Here is a 10,743-nt window from a genome sequence, read left to right as displayed (position 1 = left end):
AAATGCTCTTTATGGAATAAACAATAAATGATGCTATTTTTTTAAAATAATAGTTAAAAAAGGACCAAGCGTGTAAAAAAACCAAATAATAAAGCATTAAGTCTTTCTTGGGCCTTGGAATTATAAAACAGTTACAAGCCAACAAATAATTAAACTCAAAATCTTAATTCTCAAACCTATTATGCTACTCCTATTGAAACTAAATTATTTTCAGCATATTCACTAGCAAGACACAAGGTATTGTAGTGATTATGAGTAACAAATTATAATGTATTGAATATGTTTCCTTTCGCATGATTTAGATTTATCTTTTTGAATATTTAATCTTCTATAGACTTTATTTTTGAGTCCTAACTTAGTTAATATCTTTACACTCGTGTGATTTATATTTTCATTGTATTTGCTTAATTTTTTTTACGTTGTTGTAGAATAGTTTATGGATCTATACTATAGCCATCTCTTATGTTTTCTTAATTCATCACCTTTTAAACTGTAAAAATATCGAGAGAGTTTTGCTAAGTTCTATAAAAGTATGTATGTTATTGCATTCTACTTCTAGTGACTTTTACATGACATTTAAAAAAAATTACCGAACCGTACAGATACCGAAGAGAAACCGACATGATTGGAACGGTTTTGAAAAGTTTAATTTTGGTTATACATAATAGAATAACCGAAAAATTAGTATGATACAAATTTTATAAAATAATCGGCTGAACCGAACCATTGACACTCCAGTAAAAAGTAAGTTATTTATTACAACAACAACAATAATAACAACTCAGTATAATCCCACTAGTGGGTACGGGAAGGATACTACCTCCCTCCAAAAACTCCTCACCTTGGTGTTGCGTGACTCACTCACAAACTCTTTATTACAAACACTGTTATTATTTAAATATATAATAATAATAGTATATAATTAATAAATTAATAAATGTATATTTTCACCTTAGGATTTGGCATAAACAAAGGTATATGTGTGTATGCGACGAGGTGCGTGTATGTGGTGGGCGGTTATGGGAGAGGAGAAGAGTGGTGTTGATGAGTTAGGAATTGGAGTTGCCGTTATGAACGAAGCCGCGGTTTAAGGAATGTAATGTAACTGCTTTCCTTTGAACGTGTGAATAGGTTTTCCCCATTCCACGATCGAAAACCATTCAGAAAAAAGAGAATACACATTACCCCCACCCCCAATCCCAGAGAGGGAGATTGTTTTCTCTCTCTCTTTTGCGCTTCTTAGCTTAGGCCTTGTTGTTCTGTTTTGGCTTTTTGGAGACGAACAGCAACCATGAACGACAAGGCTTCCGTTTCCAAGGAACTTAATGCCAAACATGCAAAGGTATAGCCCCCTGTTACTTACCTGCTGTCTATGTTGATTGTAAGCATTTCGTGTTTTTTGGTTTCTCGTCGGTGTTCATTACCGGCATTGGTTCCGATTAATTCGGATTTGTTTGTGTAAGGCCGATTAAAGGAGAAGCGCTCCCTAACAAGCCTTTTGTGTTGATTACTTTGCTTTTTCAAATAGAGTCGCTGTGTTGTGCCTTTGAAATTAATATAATTACGAGTAATACAATCGAGTGCAATGCATTTACCAGCCCCGCGACTAATATACAATCATAAGGAGAAGAGATTGAAATGTACCCAATTTATCATTAGTTTTTGTCAATACTATTGAGGAATTGGATTAGTTATATCTTTTATGATCAAAGAGAACAGATTTCACTTCCCTCATTCTGGAAATTTCTCCTTTAAACAAGGTTATGTAGTTAGCGTTAGTCGTCGTCTTCCCCCCCCCCCCCCCCCCCCCCACAAAACATAATTCTTCAGTACTACTTGAAACTTTGTTATTCCAAAGAAGGTTTGAATAATATTGGTAATTTCTACTGGAGGAGCCGATAGAACTAAGGAAAGACTGAATATTCATTACATCAAACATTGCTAGTAATGGCAATATACCAGCTCATAATGCTTTTCAGTTTGATATGTGCCTTGAATTAGTTTTGTCCACATTCCTCTAGATTTTACATGGAAAAATCTTTGTTTTTAGTTGACAACAGCATGCTTTGGTAAAGAAAAAAGTTTCTGTTTACAGTTCTGAAACTTGGTGTATATGGGCGCACCCCTCTTCCCTTCTCCACTTAGATACCAGACTTCTAGCAGGATTCGAACCTGTGACGTGAGCCTACCACACATCCAGTGTTGTATACTTTTGTTGTGAACCAATGCCTTGGGGGCAAAAAATGTTCGAGAATAATCTGACACTGACAGTTAGTTTTAGCAGTCGATATGGGCTATAGCTGTAAAACTATTATCAGATAGTCAAGGTTTCTGATAGAACTTGTTAGGTTGAATTGGCCAAAGCAGATAATCGTGTTCCAATACAAAATAATACAAAGTATTTATCTCTAAGAGAATTGAAATTTTAAAAGACTATCAGATATTATCAAAGAAATCAGATTCTTAATTACTATTACTAGATGAGTTTAAGTTTTGTTCACTGACTGTAAGAAAGATATTTACCCAATCATCTCACTTAAAATAGAACATTTTTTTTGTTGTGTCTGGCGGTGATCACACAAATATTAGCGTTTTACCAATCTAACAGTTAGTTCCTAATTTAACTTTAGGAACAACCTATTATGACGTTTGTGATTTGATAGTATCAACATTTACACTATGTTAGCAAATTGAAAAAAATGACGAGAGTCAAAAAACATAAGTATACATCTAAACAATGGATTTGACTATAAACAAAAATTTACCTTAACACAAGGTTAAAAGATATTGCTCCTAAGTCCATCTTGTCTTAATTCTATCAAACTTCATTTGCTCTTTCCCCTCCTCAGCACTTACCACCCTAGTACCTTAGTTGCCTGTATGTTTTTTCCTATTTAATAAAAATTTGAACTAATATAGGCTAAATCTCCCTGATTAGGACCAATATATTTGTTCCAGAAGGTGATTAATAATTTCTGACAGGGCAAAGTCAAGGAACCATCTTAGAATCCTTTTGTGGAGCTATAATGTGGTTTTGAGAGAACTCCCTGCTCTTAAGAATTTAGTTTTATACCATTTTAAGTTTATTTGAGATCTGCACTCTGGCAGCTTCAGAAATTGGATTAGTAGGATGAGCATTCATTTGCGAAAGCTATATTAGTTTTAGGCTTGCTACATAGCTTAGTTGGACAAGATTGTTCATATCCTTGATCTAACATGCCCCTTCCCTCGTCCCATCTTACTGGCAGAAAAATTCATTACGTGTGAGATGGTGAAATATCCTGAGACTGAAGACTCATAGGACAAGGTGGATTACCATGTTCCACTGCATAATTATCTTGCATTAAGGGGTTTAATTTTTTGAAATTGCCCATGAACTAGTATGACAGATGCCACATAGCTTTTGTCATAACCAAATATACATTTTTAAGAGGAAGAAAGTCTGAAGTAAGAAATTATTCGCATATATAATTAGGAAGTCTGTTTATTTGCAAAAGTCAAAGTTATATCCTTTTGAATCAAACTCTGTCACTAGTGATCTTTTTTCTTCAAATGTTTGGTACACCTGGTTTTTCTGCACTTCCAAGTTTCATGTATGATTTTCTAGCTTAGTGTGTATCTTTCACTACTTGCAGATATTGGAGGGTCTTCTTAAGCTTCCAGAAAATAGGGAATGTGCAGATTGTCGGGGAAGGTGCGCTTTCTGCAACCGGTTTGCAGCTGTTAACTGTATATCATGACCATCTAGAATAGTAGTAGGTTATGCAAGGAGCTAGATGTGCACTTTCCACCTTGTACATTATCTATTTTTACTCTTTCTTTGTACTGATTGTTCTGTCTCTGCATAGTCTTTCACGGTGTCCCTGTGCTAAAGCATATTCCTTTCATTCAACATGTTAGTCTAATCGCTTTTTGATAGTTTCTGATATTTTGTATCAGGGCACCAAGGTGGGCAAGCATCAACCTTGGGATATTCATCTGCCTGCAATGTTCAGGAATTCATCGTAGTCTTGGGGTGCATATTTCAAAGGTATACACTTTAGTTGCTTAAGTTTTTAGTATCAAATACTCCGTATCAAAATTACTCGAGATGTTTTTTTGTTTTAAGTTTTACTGTTTGACTATCAAATGCATCCAATCCTTTATTTAATAGCATTACAAATTCAACACTAAAAGACTGTCCGTAACAGGTGAAACACAGTTTCGATTCTGGGTGCTATTGAGTTTTTGCAAAACAATCTGAATGAGACACAGTTTGATCCCAATAACTTAGTTTAGTGGTTTAAGGATGTATTTGAAGGGTCGTCGTGGAATTTGATAATGGCTACCTGAATACTAAGTGAGTAAAGCGAAAACTATAAGCCTTATGCAGCACCAAATGTAGGTTAAGATGGGAAGACTCAGAAAGTGAAGCATAATTAACTTATGTTGCATAAAGGGCTATTATCTATTAACATTCTTGGGGACTATCTATTAGTGGAAATGGCTTCCCCTGCTAAGGTAATTCTATTGTCTCATTACTTATCTAAAAGGGGGAGAAGCAAAGATTACGACTTGCTGATGCCTTCAAACACCTTTTTCCCGCCGTCTCTGAAATTTGCAATACCTTCATAAATAAGAAGTCGTAGCAGATCTATTTTAACTGTTGTTTTCTAAATTTTCATATTTTCTTATTCAATTATTTCCCTACATATACTCTAGTGAAATATATGAAGCGATCAGTATGAAATGAACTGCTTTTTTCCCAGGTTCAGTTTTTCATTTAGTGAAATAATATTCAATGCCATCTCTTTAATGAAGTAGCCGGTTTCTTTACGATATTCGTTTCTACTTTTTGTGTACCTGCCCTTGGAAAGAAATCTGAAGAGGGAAGGGGCTACACACTATGAGCTTTTGATCACTTTATTGTGTACAGAGAAAAAAAGTTATGCTTTTAAATGTTAAACGATGCTTCATGTCAACTAAATTTATCACTGGTTCTTTCTTCATGGAAATTTTGATGTTTCATGTTATCAGTGAATTTTAGTAAGCCCTTACACCGGACGCCTCTTGAAATTTAAACATAAAGCTAATGACTATGCAAGGGTTATACTCTCGGAACTGAATGCAAAATATATTTCGAACTTGCTTGCGCCTACGTCACTTTTCCTGTCTATGTAAAGTAATAGTTGGCAAAATATCCAGTTTTTTTTTTCTACTTTAGGAACAGCGCAAACCAATCAGATTGACTTCGGAGAAAAAAAAAATTCTGTGATTCAGGAAAATGGAGATTGGGTCATCTAGATGAGATGCTGCGTATGTGTTGTTGACTTCAGTTTTTCTTCATTGAACTTTTTCTGGAGAACTTTTTGAATGAAAATAAGGAAAAACCATTCTTGTCATTTGATAAACATTGTTTTCTGTAGTGATTTCTCAAACAACAAAAGCAATATATACATGACACTGCTACAACAAACAAGTGTTCTGTTCATGAAAATTTCCATTTTATCGCTGCATAAATACATTCCTCAACTTTACTGAATCAAAGATTTCTAATGATTCCGTTTGAATTGTCCAAGATAAAGATGGCACTGGCCTTGACATTTTATCCCTGAAGTTCTCAGTTTATGCCTTTACCTTTTTATTTGTATATATGCAATCGTGGAGTTGAGTCCAGTTCCAGAAGGTCGCTCAGGTTTTTCTGAATACATCGAAGAAAGCACACAGAGACTTTTGGATATAGATTCTGAATGCTTAATCTTCTTTGCTAATGGCTATCATGCCTCTTGCTTGTGATAGGTAAGGTCGACAACTTTGGACACATGGCTGCCGGAGCAGGTTGCTTTCATGCAATGTATCTCTCTCTCTCTCTCTCTCTCTCTCTCTCTCTCTCTCTCTCTCTCTCTCTCTCGTGCATGCCACACATGCACACATGTATAAAAAACCTTTAGGTATTAAAGATTGTCGCTACTTTATCTAAATGAACGTAGTCACTCTTCTACTTCCCCAACCGAATAGAAACATTTCATGATCCTTTGAGTATGCTATACAGCTCTCATCCTTACGGCATTTCATAGTTAGCAGAAGGCTACTAATGTTCATTCAATTACTAACTAGGTCAGAGTTATTGACATCTCCGAATGTGGACTTTGGGCAAGCTTTTGTCTCTGGAGGAGAAAAGGACGGTGGGAGGGAGAATGAGGAGTAGGAGTAAAGGCTAGTTGCTTTTGTACCTCTGTTGTTGAAGAACTTTCAAGAAATTCTGTTCAGTGAAACTTTGTTCCTCATCCTCCACTGTTCTGTAAACATGTTGAAAACATTCCACAATTTATTTTTCAGTGGACAGGGAAGCCCAATTGAGGTGGTTCTTAGGAAAAAAAGGAAAAACTAGTCTGAATAATTGGGAAAACAGAAACTCCTCCTTCCTAATTTACATGACATTTTATCTATTTTGGGATGTGTGGAAATATTTTATGGAATTCATATTTTATACAATTTTGACAAGAAATTCATTCCATTTGCAATCTAACTATTCAACGATTAATGTTATACTATTTCAACTGTCACAGCTATGATATATAAGTTGAATTGTAACATCCTTAATTTTGTTCTCAGTCAAATACCATCACGAAAGTGGACAAGAACAAGAAGTTCTTCGCAAAGGAGGTCCTCTTTTTGTTGTGTGCTTGGGGTGGGGGTGGGGGTGGGCGAGCTACTATTTTTTCCCCCTAGTATTGAGAGTGTTCTCCAGCTGAAAACTTTTCCTAAGAAGCTATAGAACAAGACACAAGAAACTGGGTAAAAATCATGGAGTAAATGTTTTGTTCATTCCAAATAGAGCCCTGTTATGTGCCATACTGCCATTTGCCTTTGATATTCTGGTTATCTTTTCCCCTTAAATTTCTTATACTTCTGAAGATATTTAGGAGGCTAACAAGGGTAATTCTTGGTCCATGTTTTAATGTGCAGGTGTAGGTAATGAGAAGTCGAACAATTATTGGGAGGCAGATCTACCAGCAAGCGCAGATAGAAGCGACATTGCGAAATTTATTCGGACCAAGTAATTCTGCACAAAAACTTATGTTATGCACTCACATGTTTTTATCAAATGAAATCTACATGACTGTTCCCTTTACATATTTCATTCTGACTCCAGGTATCAGGAGAAAAAATGGGCTTCTAGATATGCCCCACAACCAGCCCCATCTAATATGGCTGCTGAAACAAGCGAATTCGGAGCAAAAGCTGATATTCCAAGGAAAGCAAGAAAATATTCCTTGGAGGAAGAAGTTTTTAATGAACAACCGCCACAATTTCCTTCATCTACAAGATCTCGTGGGGTACTGCAGATATTGTACTTTGTTTACATGTTTTTACTTTGGAAGCAAATTTCTTTTAGGTTTTAATTAACAGGAGTATGCCTTTGCCTACTTATTTATCTTTTATAATTTGGTTAACAATCTCTTCATTATGTGCTATACTTGGCAAGTCGTATAACCAAATGCATTTGCATACTAAGTTTTCTTGGTAAACTACATTTTTTTTCCTGGACTTTTTCATTGTCAAGCATGGCTCAGCAAAACGTTATCTTAAGTAATACTCGTATTTTCTCAGGTTTCTTTGGACACGATGGATGAAATTCTTAATTTACCTCCAAAAAATGGTCTCACCAGTAACCCATCTGTGAAGAAAAAGGATGACACAAAGGATCTCTTCACTTTGCTCTATGCCTCAGAGGCAAAACAAGATCGCACTATTGTGCCTCCATCTCGCTGGGCAACCTTTGAGTGTAAGTACACTCTTGCTAATTGACTTTTTGAATTATTTGTACAAGTTTATGAAATATGCAGCAGTTAAAAGAGTTGTTATACAGGAGATTGTTAACATAGATCCGGAAAAGACAAGAAGAATGGGAAAATTCTTCTTTTCAGTTGGTTGAATCTTCAAGAACTATTAAGTTCTTACATTCAACCATGAAAACAAACTTGTATTCTGCTGATCCCTGGATATACCTATATGGTATCCAGCTTTTTATGTTGTAAATATTGCCTTAAATAAAGGTCAGTTTTTATTAATATGACATACCAACCTGTAAATTGTTTTTTTTTGGGGGGATATAGGAGCTGATGAGACCAAGAGAAGAACCAGTTGGGAATGATATTCTAGCACTTTTTTGCATTGGATTAGGGTTCATGGATGATAAGTCAAGAAACAAAGCTGCACTTCAACACGTAAGCACATGTGGTGTGTATTTTATTTTGTTGTCTCATTCAACCAGCACTGGTGAAGATAAAAGAGTTGAGGTTTCTTGTGTAACTAGATTGCCCACCGAGTGCGCTTTGCGAGACTCAGTTTCCATTTGGTGCCCATTCATGAATCAGAATTTCATTCATTTTGTGTTGAATTCCATTCCCTCCTCTAAACCTTGTTCCTATTTAAAATTACACCCAAGCTTGACGGTGGGCTGTTGTATTTTTAATGCGCTCATGCAATTCAATCCGGTTTGCCATACATTAATTATAACTTTAGGCAGATACCGTCCTAGTATTAGATTTCTCTTCAGGCATAATCAACTGCATTCTTAATCATGATTGCTACAAGGGTCTGTCATTGATGCTGCATTATTAATTATTCCTTTGCATTCCCGTATCTTTTCATACTCCTTGATGAACACATACCATATCTATTTATTCCATCCGCTTCTCTGACTTGTGAAAGGAGTTGGGACCAGCATTCATTTAGTCATAATGCTAATTTTGTGATTCATCTTGTGAACGAGATAATATCCGTACTTGGATAAGGTAGAAAACTTAGACTTCGAGAGTTCTGGAGTGAGCATGGTATATTTAGTTTAGGATTTCATTTGACAAAAAGGTTACTGGAGAAAAAGTAAATCTTGGAAGAAGAATCTTACTCTTTCTAAAACTGCATTTAAGTAGAACTTTTGCTAGAAAAGAAAGGAAACTGTGTTCAAGATAAACTTAGGAAAGAAAAGAAAAGAGTCCTCTTTCTTATCTAGTGATGGTCAAGATCTGGGACGAGAAACGATGGAATAGGAAAGCTATTGACTCAATTACCGGACTAAACTAGATTATTCCCTTAGCACTACCTACTATTACACTTTCTGTGATACTGAATCATTCTATATGTTAAGAACCCTCATATCTAGACGTCAAAATCCACTTTAAGTTTCTGAACAGAACACATAGTTCATTTTAATTGGCATAACAATGTGGATTCTTGTGTGGTCCGTAAAATGCTCCTTTAACCTTAATTGCTGGGGTGATTGAATGGCAACTCTATGATGAACAGATACCTCTGTATTTCTTATTTTCTCTTGAAATGCAAATGGATGTCTTATTTGTGTCAGTTATTATTGAAAATCACCTTCAGATAGGATAAATTTGATTGTTGGCTATTCACATTTGCATGGATCACATCAAGTAACACTTTAAGTTTGTCTTTTAATGATGTAACCCTATAAGTAGAGTACAATTCATAGCAAGGATTGGAAAGATCAGTCAGATTCTCCACAAGACTGCTTGAACTCATCGGCTACTCATGTTCATGTGTACATTTCAATCTTTGGAGCGATCTAGGAAATGACTATGATTAGAAAGTGATTACCAAACAGTACTCTTCGGGTTTCAGTACTTATAGTTTATCAGTTTAATGTCCACTTGTAACTAGCAAATATGTCTGGCATGAACCTCTCCAAGTATCAGGATCCTGGTTGACTGGCTACTGTCTCTACATTCATATTCTAGAGGATCTATTCAGCATGCGAGCACGTCTTGTTCACTTCAAATGCACTAATCTGTCAAGACTACAGATATAGCTTCACATCTTTCTTTTAATTCACAGATAATGCACTATGCAGTAAGCACCAGGATGTCTGCCTTGCCTTTTCTTTGGACAAATACATCCGTAGTACTCGGCTTTCTGTAGAATGTCAATCAGAAAAAAGTAACTCATTTGTTCCATCTTTAGGTTCTTAAATTATTTTTGAGAGGAATTGAATTCCTATAATTATCTTTTAGAGGAATCCAAAATTTGCACATTTGCTTTGGTATGTTTTCCTGAAAAGTTCACGCAGACCATATTGCCTTGAATTTTCCCTTTCTTCTGAGTCGTAATATGTAGAGTATCCTTTTTTTCCCCTTATACTGTTATTATTAGAAAAAAAGTTCTTTTGTAATTTTCTTCTATTTATAATATTTGCTGTAATTCTTAGCAGGAGGGCCTCTTTTACTTGTGAAGATCTGCTGGGATTGTTAACTGGGAGGGGATAGTCTCAATCCATTGTTATTAGTTTTCATGGGTCAAGCAACATGTATAGAGTTAATACTAGTTTTGTGCAATATGATTTAAAATTTAAAGAGTTGGCAACTGGATTCTACCACCACTTGTATCTTAAAGACCAATGTATGGATCATTTATTTTTTCTTTATAGAAAGTGATTTCCTTCATATAATACAATCTATGTTGATCCACTTTTGTTTCTTTCTATCTTCCATTTGTTTACTGTTCTTACCTATATAATTGAAAGAAAATGAAAGAATTCTTCCCCTTTCACCCAACAAACATCCAACTATCGCTGTGTTATTTTTCTTCTTTGTATCTCAGCTTAGCCCTTTGTGTCTCAGCTTAGCCCTTTGTGTCTCTCTCTATATATATAGGCATCCTTTCTGAGCCGAGAGTCTATTGGAAACAGTCTCTCTACCTGCACTAGATAGGGATAAGGTATGTGTACGCACTACCCTC

At 35.5% G+C, this 10,743-nt stretch overlaps 1 protein-coding gene across 5 annotated transcripts; it reads left to right on the top strand.

Annotated features, from left to right (window-relative positions):
* The first annotated feature begins 1,136 nt into the window (after nt 1-1,136).
* Nucleotides 1,137-10,458, top strand: LOC104099179 (probable ADP-ribosylation factor GTPase-activating protein AGD15). 5 transcript variants are annotated; one of them, XR_001969861.3, is made up of 9 exons: nt 1,140-1,342; nt 3,636-3,694; nt 3,940-4,030; nt 5,779-5,833; nt 6,949-7,039; nt 7,136-7,319; nt 7,594-7,768; nt 8,100-8,210; nt 10,217-10,458. XR_001969861.3 is itself a non-coding variant. In XM_009606094.4 (8 exons), coding segments are annotated over exons 1-8 (708 nt in total). In that variant the 5' UTR covers nt 1,137-1,291; the 3' UTR covers nt 10,219-10,458. The 5 variants fall into 5 exon arrangements, 2 of the variants coding, with proteins under 2 accessions (XP_009604389.1, XP_070053476.1); XR_001969862.3 differs by having other exon boundaries at nt 10,214-10,458; XR_011414890.1 differs by having other exon boundaries at nt 9,844-10,305.
* Nucleotides 10,459-10,743: the final 285 nt, after the last annotated feature.

Source organism: Nicotiana tomentosiformis, chromosome 3, assembly GCF_000390325.3.
Source record: "Nicotiana tomentosiformis chromosome 3, ASM39032v3, whole genome shotgun sequence".
In the NCBI taxonomy this organism is placed as follows: Eukaryota; Viridiplantae; Streptophyta; class Magnoliopsida; order Solanales; family Solanaceae; genus Nicotiana; species Nicotiana tomentosiformis.
The sequence above is the reverse complement of the archived record's forward strand: the minus strand, read 5'-3'. Positions and strand labels throughout refer to the sequence as shown.

Excerpts from the sequence above, each read along its gene's own strand:
- LOC104099179 (XM_009606094.4), top strand. The coding sequence starts at position 1,292 with ATGAACGACAAGGCTTCCGTTTCCAAGGAACTTAATGCCAAACATGCA. Across the intron at positions 5,834-6,948 it reads GCAGGTTGCTTTCATGCAAT|GTGTAGGTAATGAGAAGTCG; the intron begins GTATCTCTCTCT and ends TTTAATGTGCAG. Across the intron at positions 7,320-7,593 it reads CATCTACAAGATCTCGTGGG|GTTTCTTTGGACACGATGGA; the intron begins GTACTGCAGATA and ends GTATTTTCTCAG.